General features: G+C 44.4%; 1 protein-coding gene across 1 annotated transcript in view; it reads left to right on the top strand.

The window, feature by feature from the left end:
• DNAAF4 (dynein axonemal assembly factor 4) overlaps positions 1–10,077 on the top strand; it is a 68,018-nt gene extending 57,941 nt beyond the window's left edge. The window contains exons 7-9 of the mRNA XM_032174305.2: positions 5,196–5,349; positions 7,362–7,467; positions 9,802–10,077. Coding sequence (XP_032030196.1) covers positions 5,196–5,349; positions 7,362–7,467; positions 9,802–9,911 — 370 coding nt within the window. The 3' untranslated portion in view covers positions 9,912–10,077. The remainder of the gene's footprint in view (positions 1–5,195; positions 5,350–7,361; positions 7,468–9,801) is intronic.
• The last annotated feature ends 7,678 nt before the right edge of the window (positions 10,078–17,755 follow it).

Raw genomic sequence — 17,755 nt, 5'->3', positions numbered from 1 at the left:
TGAGATCAGGATTTCAAGACCAGCCTGGCCAACATGGCGAAACTCCATCTCTACTAAAAATATAAAAATTAGGCCGGGCACGGTGGCTCATGCTTGTAATCCCAGCACTTTGGGAGGCCGAGGCGGGCGGATCACGAGGTCAGGAGATCGAGACTACGGTGAAATGCCGTCTCTACTAAAAATACAAAAAAGTAGCCAGGCTTGGTGGCGGGCGCCTGTAGTCCCAGCTACTCGGAGAGGCTGAGGCAGGAGAATGGCGTGAACCCAGGAGGCGGAGCTTGCAGTGAGCCGAGATCGCGCCACTGCACTCCAGCCTGGGCAACAGAGCAAGACTCCGTCTCAAAAAAAAAACAAAAAAACAAAAAAAACAAAAATTAGCTGGGCGTGGTTGGCAGGTGCCTGTAATCCCAGCTAATCGGGAGGCTGAGGCAGGAGAATCGCTTCAACCCGGGAGGTGGAGGTTGCAGTGAGCCGAGATCGCTCCATTGCACTCCAGCCTGGGCAACAAGAGCGAAACTCTGTCTCAAAAAAAAAAAAAAAAAATTAGCTGAGTGTGGTGGCAGGCGCCCGTAATCCCAGCTACTCAGAGGCGGAGGCAGGAGAATCGCTTGAACCGAGGAGGTGGAGGTTGCAGTGTGCTGAGATCGTGCCACTGCACTCCAGCCTGGGTGACAGAGCAAGACTCCATCTAAAAAAAAAGAATAAGAAAAAGAATTGGGCCCTTTCCTAATATCATGTACAAAAAGAACTCAAAATAGATTAAAGACTTAAATGTAAGAACTAAACTATAAAACTCTTAGAAGAGAACACAGGGTGCTTCCTTACACTGGATTTGGTAACGTTTCCAGGATATGACACCAAAACCATAGGCAACAAAAGAAAAACTGGTTAAGTTGGACCACATCAAAATTAAAAACTTTTGTGCATTGAAGACACTGTAAATAGAGTAAAAAGGCAGCCCACGAAATAGAGAAAGTATTTGTAGATCCAGAATACATATGAACTACTACTCAACAACAAACTAAAAAACCTAATTAAAAAATGGGCAGAGAGGCCAGGTGCAGTGGCTTACACCTATAATCCCAGCTTTTTGGCAGGCCAAGGTGGGTGGATCACTTGAGGCCAGGAGTTCGAGACCAGCCTGGCCATCCTGGGGAAACCGTCTCTACTAAAAATACAAAAACTAGTTGGGCGTGGTGGCGCACACCTGTAATCCCAGCTAATCTGAGTCTCAGAGGCATGAGAATCACTTAAACCTGGGAGGTAGAGATTGCAGTGAGCTGAGATGGCACCACTGAACTCCAGCCTGGGCAATGGAGCAAGACTACTCAAAAAAATAATAATAATTTAAAAAAAAATAATGGGCAAAGAACTTAAATACGCATTTCTCCAAGAAGAGAGACAAATGGCTAGTCAATATAAAAAGATGTTTAACGTCACTAACCATTTGGGAAATGTCTTATCAAAACCCCTATGAGATGCCACTTCACACCCATTAGGATGGCTACTCAGAAAAAAAAAAACAGAAAATAACAAGTGTTAGTATGTGGAGAAATTAGAATCCTGTGCGCTGTTGGTAGAGGTGTTGAATGATCCAGCTGCTGTGGAAAACAGTATTGTGGTTCCCAAAAAAGTAAAAATAGGGCCGGGCGCAATGGCTCATGCCTGTAATCCCAGCACTTTTGGAAGGCCGAGGCGGGTGGATCACCTGAGGTCAGGAGTTCGAGACCAGCCTGACCAACATGGAGAAACCCCGTCTCTAGTAAAAATACAAAATTAGCCAGGCGTGGTGTTGCATGCCTGTAATCCCAGCTACTTGGGAGGTTGAGGCAGGAGAATCGCTTGAACCCAGGAGGCGGAGGTTGCTGTGAGCCGAGATCGCGCCATTGCACTCCAGCCTGGGCAACAAGAGCGAAACTCTGTCTCAAAAAAAAAAAAAAAAAGTAAAAATAGATTTTTTTTTTTCTTTTTTTGAGGTAAGGTCTGACTCTATAGCCCAGGCTGGAGTGCAGTGGTGTGAACTTGGCTTACTGCAGCCTCTACCCTTCAGGCTCAAGCCATCCTCCCACCTAAGCCTCCCAAGTAGCTGGGACCACAGGCACAAGCCCCTGTGCCCAGCTAATTTTTGTATTTCTTGTAGAGACAGGGTTTTGCCATGTTGCCCAGGCTGGTCTCAAACTCATGATCTCAAGCTATCTGCCCGCCTTGGCCTCACAAAGTTCTGGGATTATAGGCGTGAGCCACCATGCCTGGCAAAAAATAGGATTATATGGTCCAGTAATTCTACTTCTTGGTGTATACCCAAAAGAATTAAAAGCAGGAGCACAAGCAGACATTTATACAACCATGTTCATGACAATAACATTCACAATATCCAAAACATATAAGCAACCCAAGTGTCCATTGAGGGATAAATGGATAAATAAAATGTGTTATGTCCGTAACAATGTAATGTTATTTCAGCTTTAAAAAGAGAGGAAGTCCTGTCACATGCTACAACATGGATGAACCTTGAAGACATTATGCTAAATGAAATAGGCCAGTCACAAAAGGACAAATATATGATTTCACTTATGTGAGTTACTTAGAGTGGTCAAACTCATAGAGACAGAAAGTCAAATGGTGGTTGCGAACGGCTAGAGAGGAGGGGGAATGGAGACTTATTCCATAATGGGTATGGATTCTCAATTTGAGGTGAAAAAGTTCTAAACATGGATGGTGGTGGTGGTTGCACAATGTAAATGTAGTTAATGCCACTGACTTTTACATTTAAGAATGGTTAAAATGCTGAATTTTGTTACATATATTTTACTACAGTTTTTAAAAAAAGGTTTGTTATAGACACTGTAGATTACCTAGCCAACATTTTATTCTCTCCTTTTATCCTTATTAGCTGAGCCCATATTTTGTTGAGGTGTGCAGCCCTTGCCCATGTGACTTAGGATAGTGAGCCTATTCCAAGTCCAGCGATAAATTCTCATTGTCTTCAACAGATCATGACTGCTTTAGTTGCATTCCTGCTTTAAAAAAAAAAGATATAGGTACAAAAATACTTATTATAATGTTCTTTATAAAAACAAAAGTATTGGAAAACAAGACCCCCAAATGTACCTAAGTAGGAGGAAATTGGTTTCAGAAATCCTAGCACTTATGAGAGAATACTATAAGAATAATCCATGTATTATGTATACTCTATAAAAATGTATTTCTCTATTTTCTAACATGGAAAGATGGTCATGTTTTTGAATTTTTAAAAGCATTCTAAACAGCAGTATATAGTAGTGAGGAGTATAATTGGGGAGGTGGGGTAGGAGTAAAGAGAGAGAGAGAGATGGTGGTGGGGCAGGGGGCAGGCAGGGAGGGAGGCAAGGACAAAGGAAAAGAGAGTTTGAGGACGAGAAAGACTGGTTTTTGTTTGTGTTTTTGTTTTAAGGGTGTGTACTTTTGGTTAATGAGATGTGAAAGGAGGTAAACTGGGAGTTTTCTGGGAAAGATTTTCTTTCTCTTAGGGAACACATATCAGAAAATACTGTTACCTTTTCTTCCAATGAGTATTATGCCTGTATGTGGCACCTTGAGCTAATATGTCCATGAGGAAAACCAGCCTGATTGTGGTTCCTGCTGAGTACAGTGGAATGGACAGATGGAAGGAGCCTGTGGCCTTCATAACATCTTTGAGCTGCTAATTGGGCTTGGAGCTTCTTTCCTCTGGACTTTTTATTTTTATTTTTTTATCTTCTTTATAAGGGCCTTAATCCTATAGACTTTTAAAATGTGAGATAATTTATTTCCTTACTTGTTTAAGCCCACTTGAGTTGTGGTTCTATTACTTGCAATCAGAAACGTCGCTGATACGAGGCATTTCAGAAATGTAAACTGTACCCACAGAGTTAGCTTTTCTAGTTTGTACGAGTTATTTTCAGCTTGAGTTTAGCTCAAGTTAGATGTGACAATGGTGTAATCTTACCTTTTATTCAGTTTGCTGGCTGCTTTTATAGGTTTACTTTTGACATGTTTAATATTCTAGAGCAGCAAAGTATGCAGTATAATGGAATGAACATGAATACAAAGTTATATTTATATGACATTTTTATTTTCAGCAAATATTTTCCATTTTCCTGTTTATGTACTTTTTCAAATTTTTGTAAGTGGAAATTATACATAAAAAACAGGCTGGGTGGGGTGGCTCACGCCTGTAATCCCAGCGCTTTGGGAGGCCGAAGTGGGCAGATCACCTGAGGTTGGGAGTTCGAGACCAGTCTGACCAACATGGAGAAACCCCATCTCTACTAAAAATACAAAATTAGCCAGGCGTGGTGGCGCATGCCTGTAATCCCAGCTACTCAGGAGGCTGAGGCAGGAGAATCGTTTGAACCTGGTAGGCAGAGGTTGCAGTGAGCCAAGTTCGCACCATTGCGCTCCAGCCTGGGCAACAAGAGTGAAACTCTATCTCAAAAAACAAACAAACAAAAAGCAAAGACTTTGCATTTTGAAGAAATCCTTTAATCGTGTACATCTCTTTATTTGAAGAGAATTTTGGAACATTTAAACTGAAAGAGTATATCCATTGCAAGTAACCAAAAAACCCAATTTTTTTATATTGAAAGGAATTTATTGTCTTACATAACTAAACAGCTAAAGGTGTTTTCTATTTCAAGTAAAGCTTGATCCAGCAGCTTAACTGTATCATGAAGGGCTCGGTTTCTTTCTGCCTTTTATTTCTTTCATATTTCCATAGTATCAGCTTTATTCTAATGCCAGCTCTTCCCACGGTGTTAAAAATGGTCAGCAACAATGTGGGCTATGTGACTTCTTCACTTATATCCAGCAGGGGGAGAAATTTGCCCAACTTTTCATTCTCCAACTTTGAAACCAACCCACAGGCTTCATTCTAAATAGAACAATATAAGTCACACAAGCCCATCCCTGAGTCAATTACTGGAGCAAAAATAATACAAATATGCCTACTGGCTTAAATTACTAATGTCTACCCTTGGAGGTGGGAGTGAGATCCATTCCATTCAAATGACAGGCTGGTATATGTGAAAAGAGATGGATTCAGTGCAGCCAACGTTTACCCTAAAGAGAATGCAAAAAGAGGTAAGCCATCCTCTTTGTCAAATACAATTAGATATTATTTCTGTGTTTCTGTTTCAATGTTAAATTGTTTTTCTTCTCTGTTTTTGTCTCATTAGCAAATTGTTTGCAACAGAAAACTATTTGGCAGCTATCAATGCATATAATTTAGCCATAAGACTAAATAATAAGATGCCACTGTTGTATTTGAACCGGGCTGCTTGCCACCTAAAACTAAAAAACTTACACAAGGCTATTGAAGATTCTTCTAAGGTATGGATATCTACTGATGATATATGGTGCTTTAAATATATCCTTCGATTAATTGATTTAAATGATGATCTTTTTCTGTTCAATTGAAATAATTAAGATGCAAAGATTTTAAAGATTGTCTTTCTTATTGAATCTTTTTTTTTAACTGATTTTTTACTAATGGACAAGGAACTGGTGTTTTTTTGTGACTTCTATGAATAGTTAGTTAGATTAAAAATCAGTTGTTACTGACCGGGTGCAGTGGGTCTCGCTATATTGCCCAGGCAGGTCTCGAACTCCTGGGCTCAAGCTATCCTCCTGCCTCTGCCTCCCTGAGAGCTGGGATTACACGCGTGAGCCACCGCACCCGGCACCCAGCCCAGATATCTCTACAATCATTTTCTCATTTGCAGGGTAACTTAGTATATTCTACTTTCCATTACTAATATTTCATGTGTATGTCTTGAACTTCTACAGCTTTTTCTTTTTTCCATGTCAAGATAACTTGTTTTAAGGGAATATCATGTGCAAAATCCCGTAGGTAGCTTCTTGAGATTGAGGATATGGAGGACACAACCAAGTCCTCCTCACTTTGGTATCATACTACTTTCATGATCCAGTTTTTCTTTGACTCTCACAATGCAAACGAATATTTGTTGAATGAATGAGTACAGTCTGAATACAAAAGCCCACAAATGCTATTTAATAATTCCTACTAGTAAAAATAAAGCTGTGGGCATGTGAAATGATAAGCCCAATAATAACCTTGGAGGGGTATGAATCCCATATAGGAACAACTGAAAAATTCCTTAAGTTGTTCAACATATCTCTTCTGGAAGACCTGATAATAATTATTTGTTTTTATATATATTCATATATATATATATGTTTTATATATATAATATATCTGTATTTGGTAAATTCCTGTACCAGCTAAGCTAAAAATTTAGGTGAGTGCTTGAGGCTATTTTTATTTTTTTTTTGAGACGGAGTCTTGCTCTGTCGCCCAGCCTGGAGTGCAGGGGCACAATCTCGGCTCACTGCAAGCTCCGCCTCCTGGGTTCACGCCATTCTCCTGCCTCAGCGTCCCGAGTAGCTGGGACTACAGGCGCCCGCCACCACGCCCGGCTAATTTTTTGTATTTTTAGTAGAGACCGGGTTTCACCATGTTAGCCAGGATGGTCTCGATTTCCTGACTTTGTGATCTGCCTGCCTGGGCTTCCCAAAGTGCTGGGACTACAGGCGTGAGCCACCACACCCGGCCGAGGCCTTTGTGTGTGTGTATGTGTGTGTGTGTGTGTGTGTGTGTGTGTGTATGTGTGTGTGTGTGTGTGTGAGACAAAGTCTCACTCTGTCACCAGGCTGGGGTGCAGTGGTGCGTTCTTGGCTCATTGCAACCCCTGCCTCCCGGATTCAAGTGATTCTCCTGCGTCAGCCTCCTGAGTAGCTGGGATTACAGGTTCCCGCTACCACATCTGGCTAGTTTTTGTATTTGTAGCAGAGATGGGGTTTTGCCATGTTGGCCAGGCTGGTCTCAAGCTCCTGACTTTGGGTGGTCTGCCCATCTCAGCCTCCGAAAGTGCTGGGATTACAGGCGTGAGCCACCAGGCCCACCTGAGGCTTATTTTAAAATTAGAATTTTTACCATGTTTTTGCTTGTTTTTGTTTTTTTTTTTCTTGATACGGATTCTTACCCTGTCACCCAGGCTGGAGTGCAGTGGCGCGATCTCAGCTCACTGCAAGCTCCACCTCCCCGGTTCAAGCAATTCTCCTGCCTCAGCCTCCCAAGTAGCTAGGACTATAGGTGTGCACCACCACACCCAGATAATTTTTGTATTTTTTTTTTTTTTTTAGTAGAGACGGGGTTTCACCATGTTGGCCAAGCTGGTCTCAAAATCCTGCCCTCAGGTGATCCACCCACCTCGGCCTCCCCAAGTGTTGGGATTACTGGCGTGAGCCACCACGCCCAGCCTTTTGCTTGTTTAAATTAAGAAATTATAACTTTCTTGTAATAATTATATATATTTTGTAAGGCACTGGAATTATTGATGCCACCTGTTACAGACAATGCTAATGCAAGAATGAAGGCACATGTACGACGTGGAACAGCATTCTGTCAACTAGAATTGTATGTAGAAGGTAAGGAATTGATAGAAGTAGTTTAAGTCCCAAGTTATACTCTGAAAAAAATATCATTGGAATTATTTAAGATTGTGACTTTTTTTTTTTTTTTTTTGAGACGGAGTCTCGCTCTGTCCCCCAGGCTGGAGTGCAGTGGCGCAATCTCGGCTCACTGCAAGCTCCGCCTCCCGGGTTCACGCCATTCTCCTGCCTCAGCCTCTCCGAGTAGCTGGGACTACAGACGCCCGCCACCACGCCCGGCTAATTTTTTTTTGTATTTTTAGTAGAGACGGGGTTTCACCGTGGTCTCGATCTCCTGACCTCGTGATCCGCCCGCCTCGGCCTCCCAAAGTGCTGGGATTACAAGCGTGAGCCACCGCGCCCGGCCAAGATTGTGACTTTTAAGGACTCCGTTTTTTAATATTTTTAGCATTTATTCTTAGTAATGTCTGCAGCATATCTGACAATACATGATTTCTAAATTATATTTAAAAAATTCATTGAAGAAGAGAATTAAAATAAGTGTGAACAAGAAGTTTCAGTCTAGAAAAATGCTATATTAGCTCGGTGCAGAGGCTCATGCCTGTAATCCCAGCACTTTGGGAGGCAGAGGTGGGTGCATCACCTGAGGTTGGGAGTTCGAGACCAGCCTGAGCAACATGGAGAAACCCTCTACTAAAAATACAAAATTAGCTGGGCGTAGTGGCACATGCCTGTAATCACAGCTACTTGGGGGGCTGAGGCAGGAGAATCGCTTGAACCCGGGAGGCAGAGATTGCGGTGAGCCGAGATCACGTCATTGCACTCCAGCCTGGGCAACAACAGTGAAACTCCTTCTCAAAAAAAAAAAAAAAATGCTATATTACCAGACAACTCTTCATAGAAACATGTGTGATAAATGCTGGGTGTGGTGCTTCTCCCCTGTAATCCCAGGAACTGGGGAGGCTGAGGTGGAAGGATGACTTGAGGCCAGGAGTTTGAGACCAGCTTGGGCAACATAGTGAGACCCTGTCTCTTAAAAAAAAAATACATGATAGGCTGGGCGCGGTGGCTTATGCCTGTAATCCCAGCACTTTGGGAGGCTGAAGCGGGCGGATCACAAGGTCAGGAGATCAAGACCATCCGAGCTAACACGGTGAAACCCTGTCTCTGCTAAAAATGCAAAAACAAAATTAGCCAGGTGTGGTGGCAGGTGCCTGTAGTCCCAGCTACTCAGGAGGCTGAGGCTGGAGAATGGCGTGTGAACCTGGGAGGCAGAGCTTGCAGTGAGCCAAGATTGCGCCACTGCTCTACAGCCTGGGTGACAGAGCAAGACTCTGTCTCCAAAAAAAAAAAAAAAAAAGATAAAATATATAAATGATTTGAGATATCATGGATATTTATCTCAAAGAGCTTCTTTGGTCGTACCCTGTATGTATGTATGTATTTGTGTGTGTGTGTGTGTGTGTGTATACACACACCTAAGCTCAGAAATAACTGATCTACCATAGTGCATGCACATTGCTTATATTTGTTAGATTGTATTAAGGTCAGTAATTTAGCTCCATGTATACAGAAAACGTAGCATTTATTTTATTTTATTTTAAATAGATTTAGGGCCAGGCACGGTGGCTCACACCTGTAATCCCAGCACTTTGGGAGGCCAAGGTGGGTGGATCATGAGGTCAGAAGATTGAGGCCATCCTGGCTAACACGGTGAAACCCTGTCTCTACTAAAAATACAAAAAATTAGCCAAGCGTGGTGGTGGGTGCCTGTAGTCCCAGCTACTCGGGAGGCTGAGGCAGAAGAATGGTGTGAACCCAGGAGGTGGAGCTTGCAGTGAGCCGAGATTGTGCCACTGCACTCCAGCCTGGGCAACAGAAGGAGACTCTGTCTCAAAAAAAAAAAAAAAAAAAAATGGGAATCTAAGCCGGGCGCGGTGGCTCAAGCCTGTAATCCCAGCACTTTGGGAGGCTGAGGCGGGCGGATCACGAGGTCAGGAGATCGAGACCATCCTGGCTAACAGGGTGAAACCCCGTCTCTACTAAAAACACAAAAAATTAGCTGGGCGTGTTGGCGGGCGCCTGTATTCCCAGCTACTCGGGAGGCTGAGGCAGGAGAATGGCGTGAACCCAGGAGGTGGAGGTTGCGGTGAGCCGAGATCGCGCCACTGCACTCCAGCCTGGGGGACAGAGAAAGACTCTGTCTCAAAAAAAAAAAAAAAAAAAAAAAAAAAAATGGGAATCTAATTTAAAACTTGGTACTTGTCCTGAACCATGCTACTAGTGGTTATTTTTAACAACTATTGTCTAGATAAAAGAAGTGCTAATAAAATATTTATTGTATTGATCATCATTGCTATATAAACACAGGCCTACAGGATTATGAAGCGGCACTTAAGATTGACCCATCCAACAAAATTGTACAAATTGATGCTGAGAAGATTCGGAATGTAATTCAAGGAACAGAACTAAAATCTTAATGACTATTAGAAGTAACTAAGTATTGTTATAAATTTTTTAAAAACAACTGGAGGCATCTTTTTACATATTATGGCCAATTGTACAGAATCGCTTTCTGTTTAGTACTCTAGTTCTGTTGAGGGCAAAATATTGTAAATCTATAGAAAATAAACTGTTTGACTTGAATCATTTCTGAATAAGTAAATCTAAATAAGAATCTATTTTAATTCCTTATTTCTTCATATTAATACATACGTATACCTTTTTGTGTTACTGAATTAAGCTTGCCCTTGTAACAAAATATGTTTTGGTATAGTTACCAGGACACTTACTGATTAATTTTTAACAAGGTAGAATTTTAAAATAAAAGATTTATAAATAACTTTTGTTTGTATTAATATACCATCTAATTGACTGAATGGTTGACTTTGGTATAATAAATATTGACAGGTTTTCCGTTAAGTTTCCAAATGCACAGAACCTTATTTTTTGTTTAATGCTTCTCTAATGCTTGTTGTTCAAGATTAGACCAGTTCAGCCTAGTATAAAACAACTGTTTAGAAAACCTTATATTCATGGGCCGGGCGCGGTGGCTCACGCTTGTAATCCCAGCACTTTGGGAGGCCGAGGCGGGCGGATCACGAGGTCAGGAGATCGAGACCACGGTGAAACCCCGTCTCTACTAAAAATACAAAAAATTAGCCGGGCGTGGTGGCAGGCGCCTGTAGTCCCAGCTACTCGGAGAGGCTGAGGCAGGAGAATGGCGTGAACCCGGGAGGCGGAGCTTGCAGTGAGCCGAGATCGCGCCACTGCACTCCAGCCTGGGTGAAAGAGCGAGACTCCGTCTCAAAAAAAAAAAAGAAAACCTTATATTCAACTTCAGTTATAGGCTGTGCACCTGAAAACTGATCATATTTCATAATACTATCTGGTGAAGATACATTTTCAAGTGAAATAGTTTTCTAGTACCTCCAAGTAGACAAGGGGGAAAGAAGGCAGCAAAGTGTAAGATATTAACCTGGAATGTTATGGTATTGGCATTGGATTGCACCATCAATTTGTGTTGTATCACTGGGATTATGCAAGTGTTAAGCACAATAGCACAGCTTCCCTTTTGCATGTAGTTACTGTAATTGTCTAATTGAATTTTAAAGGTTTTATTTATTTTTTTGAGACGGAGGGACTCTCCCTCTGTCACCCAGGCTGGAGTGCAGTGGTACGATCTCAGCTCACTGCAAGCTCCGCCTCCCAGGTTCAGGCCATTCTCCTGCCTCAGCCTCCCGAGTAGCTGGGACTACAGGTGCCCGCCACCACGCCCGACTAATTTTTTGCATTTTTAGTAGAGACGGGGTTTCACCATGTTAGCCAGGATGGTCTCAATCTCCTGATTTCGTGATCCACCCACCTGGGCCTCCCAAAGTGCTGGATTACAGGTGTGAGCCACCGCGCCCGGCTTTTTTTTTTTTTTTCTTGAGACAGAGTTTCACTCTTATTGCCCAGGCTGGAGTGCAGTGGCCTGATCATAGCTCACTGCAACCTCCACCTCCCAGGTTCAAGTGATTCTCCTGCCTCAGGCCTCCCGAGTAGCTGAGATTACAGGCGTCACCACACCTGATTAATTTTTTGTATTTTTAGTAGAGGCAGGGTTTCATCATGTTGACCAGGTTGGTCTCGAACTCCTGACCTCAGGTGATCCACCTGCCTCGGCCTCCCAAAGTGCAGGGATTACAGGCATGAGCCACCGTGCCCGGCCTTATTTATTTATTTTTGAGATGGAGTCGGCTCTGTAACCCAGGCTTTAGTGCAGTGGTGCAATCTCGGCTCACTGCAACCTCTGTCTCCTGGGTTCAAGCAATTCTCCTGCCTCGGCCTTCCAAGTAGCTGAGATGACAGGTGTGTGCCACCACATCCGGCTAATTTATATTTTTAGTAGAGACCGGGTTTTACCATGTTGGCCAGGCTGGTCTCGAACTCCTGACCTCAAGTGGTCTGCCTGCCTCGGCTTCCCAAAGTGCTGGGATTATAGGCAAGACCCCCTGTGCCTGGCCTCACAGATTTAGTTTAAAGATCTAATTGACCTTTATCAGTGACTTGTGAATCAAGCAGCATCTTATATAAAGATTTAGAAGAGACACTGCTAGAGGGGGCAGAATAAAATGGCCTTTGCAAAATTATGATTAAGACAGTGAAAGAGGCTGGGCGCAGTGGCTCACGCCTGTAATCCCAGCACTTTGGGAGGCCAAGGCAGGCGCATCACAAGGTCAGGAGATCAAGACCATCCTGGCTAACACGGTGAAACCCCATCTCTACTAAAAATACAAAAATTTAGCCGGGCATGGTGGCAGGCGCCTGTAGTCCCAGCTACTCGGGAGGCTGAGGCAGGAGAATGGCATGAACCCGGGAGGCGGAGGTTGCAGTGAGCTGAGATTGTACCACTGCACTCCAGCCTGGGTGAAACAGCCAGACTCCGTCTCAAAAAAAAAAAAAAAAAGGCAGTGAAAGAGATTTAACTTAACTGATTTATCTTGCTTTTAACCTCCAAGCTGTCCTTGTTCATTCCTGGGTGTAGGCTGAACTAACTTTAAAAAACTTAGTTTATAGTTTAAACAAAGACAGTGACAGCCCTTTCCCAAAGCTGACCTTCTTGCCTGGGAACTAAATTGCCTTTGGAGGACTAACATTAGCCACAAGATTAAAAATTATAGTTTATGCCGGGCATGGTGGCTCATGCCCATAATCCCAGCACTTTGGGACACTGTGGCAGGTGGGTCACCTGAGGTCAGGAGTTAAGAGACCAGCCTGGCCAACATGGTGAAACCTCGTGTCTACTAAAAATACAAAAATTAGCCGGGTGTGGTGGCAGGTGCTTGTAATCCCCAGCTACTTGGGAGGCTGAGGCAGGAGAATCACTTAAAACTGGGAGGTGAAGGTTGCAGTGAGCGGAGATTGGGCCATTGCCCTCCGGCCTGGGCGACAGGAGTGAAACTCCATCTCCAAAAAATTTATGGTTTATAAGTCATACTGCTGGAGGCCAGGCACGGTGGCTCACGCCTGCAATCCCAGCACTTTGGGAGGCCGAGGCGGGTGGATCATCTGAGGTCGGGAGTTCGAGACCAGCCTGACCAACATGGAGACACCCCGTCTGTACTAAAAATACAAAATTAGCTGGGCCTGGTGGCGCTTGCCTGTAATCCCAGCTACTTGGGAGGCTGAGGCAGGAGAATCGCTTGAACCCGGGAGGCGGAGGTTGCAGTGAGCTGAGATGGCGCCATTGCACTGCAGCCTGGACAACAAGAGCGAAACTCCATCTCAAAAAAAAGAAAAAGTCATACCGCTGGAGGCTACAAAATTCTGACCCTCCCTAAACTGCTCCTAAGATCAGTGCTTACAATATTTTGCAGACCCTGCACTTAATGAATCAGCTGGCACCACCCAGATCAATAAACTGACTCATCTAATCTTGTGGCCCCCCACCCAGGAACTAACTTAGCACAAGAAAACAGCTCCAACTCTCTATAATTTCATCTCTAACCAATGAGCACTCCTGGCTCACTGGCTTCCCCTCACCCACCAAGTTGTCTAATAACTGTGCTCCCTGGCTGGGCGCGGTGGCTCACGCCTGTAATCCCAGCAGTGTGGGAGGCTAAGGCGAGTGGATCACGAGGCCAGGAGTTCAAGAACAGCCTGGCCAAGATGGTGAAACCCCGTCTCTACTAAAAAAACAAAAAAATTAGCCGGGTGTGGTGGCGGGTGCCTGTAATCCCAGCTACTCGGGAGGCTGAGGCAGAGAATTGCTTGAACCCAGGAGGCAGAGGTTGCAGTGAGCCGAGATCGGGCCACTGCACTCCAGCCTGGGCGACAGAGCGAGACTGTCTCAAACAAAACAAAACAAAAAACAAAACTCTGGTCTCTTGCACAGCTGGTTCTGTGTGAATTACTCTTTCTCTATTGCAATTTCCGTGTCTTAATAAATTGGCTCTGTCTAGGCAGCAGGCAGAGTAAACCCCTTTGGGGGTTACAAAAACAATTGGTATTTATAAGGTAGCTGAAGCAGGAACAAGAAACAGCATAATACGAAAAGTGGGTTGGTTGATGTAACTTCAGATCACTTTCCTTGCAAGAGTTAAAACAGCAGGGACTTCCCTATCCTGCCAGCTAAAAGGGGCCTGTTTTGGGATTTGGCTATCTTCTCTCTCATGATTTATCAGAAGATCAGATAAACAACTAAATTTTGGGCCAGGCTCAGTGGCTCATGCCTGTAATCCCAGCAATTTGGGAGGCTGAGATGGGCGGATCACCTGAGGTCAGGAGTGCAAGACCAGCCTGGCCAATCCCATCTCTACTAAAAATATAAAAATTAGCCAGACATGGTGGCAAGCACCTGTAATCCCAGCTACTCGGGAGTCTGAGGCAGGACAATGAGACAGTGAAAGAGAGCTAACCTAACAGACTCCATCTTGGTTCTAACCTTTAAGCTGTCCTTGTTCCTTCCTGTGCATAGGCTGAACTAACTTTGGGAGGAACTTAGTTTATAGATTATAGTTTGAAACAAAGATGATAACAACCTTTCCCCAAAACCTTTTCCTTCCTGCCTGGGGGTTAGACTGCCTTTGTAGGACTAAGAAATTAGCCACAAGATTAGAAATTATGGTTTAGGAGTCATGCCGTTGGAAGTTACAAGATTCTGACCCTCACTAAACTGCTCCTAAGATCAGTGCTTGAGATATTTTGCAGACCATGCACTTGCTGGATCAGCTGGCACCACCCAGCTCAATAAACTGGCTCATCCGATCTTGTGACTTCCACCCAGGAACTGACTCAGCGTAGAGGGCAGCTTCAATTCCTATTGATTTCATCTCCTACCTAACCAATCAGCACTCCTGGCTCACTGGCTTCCCCCGACCCCCCAAGTTGTCCTTAAAAACTGTGATTCCCAAAGGCTTGGGCAGTCTGATTTGATTAGTAATAAAATGCCCGTCTCCTGCACAGCTGGCTCTGTGTGAATCACTCTGTCTCTATTGCAGTTCCCCTGTCTTGATAAATTGGCTCTGTCTAGGCAGCAGGCAAGGTGAACCCATTGGGCAGTTACACTAGTGCAAGAGGTTCAGTCCAAATCAGTGGCCTTCCATACATTTTATTTAACACATCCCAGAAAGAGGTTGTGAATTATATCAAGCAAAAGGGTTCTGTCCCAGACCAGGTTTGGGATGATTTTTCTTTTCCACATGTTAGCTCTTTGCTGACAGAGGTCAAAATATTAGTCCTAATACAGAGATATTGTCTAGTAGTTTATAGTGTTATATAAACCTATTCTGTCTTGGTTCCCTAGTGTAGACGAAAATCAGAGTTGAACAGTAGTTAAAGTGAAAAAAAAATGCTTTTACTCAGTAACTTATAATAAGGAAAAAGAGACCTCAGCATGGAACGAGGCTCAGTTCTTTTCATTCCTGTGAGGCCTGAGAATAAAACATGAAAAAGAACTAGGCTCAGTTCCAAATATGGCATGGACAAGTAGGGATTTATAGCCAAGGAGTAGGTTGGGTAATGAAGGTGGTCAGTGGATGAAACATTACTAAGAGAAAACATTAGGGGTTAGAGGAATTCTGGTTAAATTGACCTAACAGGTTTCTTGCTGAAGATAGGTATCACCCGGGGGATGGTAGGGAATGAGGAATCTGGTCAAATATCAAGGGTGATCAGATATTGACGGTGGGGATTCTGGCTAAAGGAACTTGGCAGGATTCTTGCCATGACTGGGCTCTTAAGAGCAAGGTATGTGGCTGGGCAAGGTGGCTCACGCCTGTAATCGCAGCACTTTGGGAGGCCGAGGTGGGTGGATCACCTGAGGTGGGGAGTTCAAGATCAGCCTGACCACCATGGAGAAACCCCATCTCTACTAACAATACAAAATTAGCCAGGCGTGGTGGCGCATGCCTGTAATCCCAGCTACTCAGGAGGCTGAGGCAGAATTGCTTGAACCCGGGAGGTGAAGGTTGCGGTGAGCCGAGAATGCGCCATTGCACCCCAGCCTGGGCAACAAGAGCAAAACTCCACCTCCAAAAAAAAAAAAAAAGGCAAGGTGCAGCTGGGCACAGGGTCTCACGCCTGTATTCCCAGCACTTTGGGAGGCTGAGGCAGGCAGATGATGAGATCAGGACTTGGAGACCAGCCTGACCAACATGGTGAAACCCTGTCTCTACTAAAAATACAAAATTTAGCCGGGCGTGGTGCATGCCTGTAATCTCAGCTACTCAGGAGACAGGCAGGAGAATCGCTTGAACCTGGGAGACAGAGGTTGCAGTGAGCTGAGATCGTGCCACTGCACTCTAGCCTGGACAAACAGCAAGGTGCAAGGATGGGGCCTAGTCGAAAAAGTGGTTCACAGCAGCCTATCTAGAGTTTGGTCAAGGAGAGACCTTTTAATCACTAGCAAGCCAAGTGCTTGCCAACAAATTTCATCCACGTGGGAAAAAAGGGCAAAGGATTTTGCACATACTTTCTAGGGAAAAAGTAGGTCCCTTACTTCACTTTCCACTGCTGTATCAGAATACCACAGACTAGGTAATTTATAAAGGACAGAGATTTATTTGGTCATGGTTCTGGAGGCTGGGAGGTCAAGATTAAGGGACTACATGCATCTGGTGAAGGTCTTCTTGCTATATGATAACATGGCAGAAGGTATCGCATAGTAAGACAGCAAGAAGAGAGGGAAGGAAAAGGGGGCTGAGCTCCCCTCTTTTATAACTAACCCAGTCCTGCAATAACTAACTCACTTCTGTATTAACAGCTTTAATTTATTCAAGAGGCCGGGCGCGGTGGCTCACGCCTGTAATCCCAGCACTTTGGGAGACCGAGGCGGGCGGATCACGCGGTCAGGAGATCGAGACCATCCTGGCTAACACAGTGAAACCCCGTCTCTACTAAAAATACAAAAAATTAGCTGGGCGATGTAGTGGGCGCCTGTAGTCCCAACAACTCGGGAGGCTGAGGCAGGAGAATGGCGTGAACCCCGGGGGGCGGAGCCTGCAGTGAGCCGAGATCGCGCCACTGCACTCCAGCCTGGGCGACAGCGAGACTCCGTCTCAAAAAAAAAAAAAAAAAATTTATTCAAGAGCGTGGTGTCCCCATGACCTAATAGTCTCTTTTATGTGTGTGACAAGAGTCTTGCTTTGTCACCCAGGCTAGAGTGCAGTAGTGTGATCTAGGCTTACTGCAACCTCCACCTCCTGGGTTCAAGTGATTCTCCTGCCTCAGCCTCCCAAGCAGCTGAGATTACAGGCATGTGCCACCATGCCCGGCTAATTTTGGTATTTTTAGTAGAGATGACTTTTCACCATGTTGGCCAGGCTGGTCTCGAAAATCCCAACCTCAAGTGATTTGCCCGCCTTGGCCTCCCAAAGTGCTGGGATTACAGGTGTGAGACACCGTGCCTGGCCTATTTTTGTATTTTTTAATAGAGACAGCGTTCCACCATATTGGCCAGGCTGGTCTCTCGCACTCCTGATCTTAACTGATCCGCCGGCCTTGGCCTCCCAAAGTGCTGAGATTGCAGGTGTGAGCCACCGCGCTGGATTTACTTTAGCTTTTTTAGTCGATATTAAGGACTAACATTGCTCTCTAGTTATCTTCAGCTATATTTACATCTTATTGCTGTAGGTCAGCAGTTCTCAAAATGTGTTCTAATCAGAATACAAATACGCTGGTCAGCATGGTGGCTCACACCCATAATCCCAACACTTTGGGAGGGGGTGGGTCATGCCTATAATCCTAGCACTTGGGAGGAAGTGGGAGGATAACTTGAGCCCAGGAGTCTAAGACTAACCTAAGCAACATAGTGAGACCCCCATCTCTACAAAAAATAGAA

Source organism: Hylobates moloch, unplaced genomic scaffold (assembly GCF_009828535.3).
Source record: "Hylobates moloch isolate HMO894 unplaced genomic scaffold, HMol_V3 SCAFFOLD_14, whole genome shotgun sequence".
NCBI classification, from domain to species: domain Eukaryota; kingdom Metazoa; phylum Chordata; class Mammalia; order Primates; family Hylobatidae; genus Hylobates; species Hylobates moloch.
Note: the sequence above shows the minus strand (reverse complement) of the source record. Positions and strands in the feature narration are given on the sequence as shown.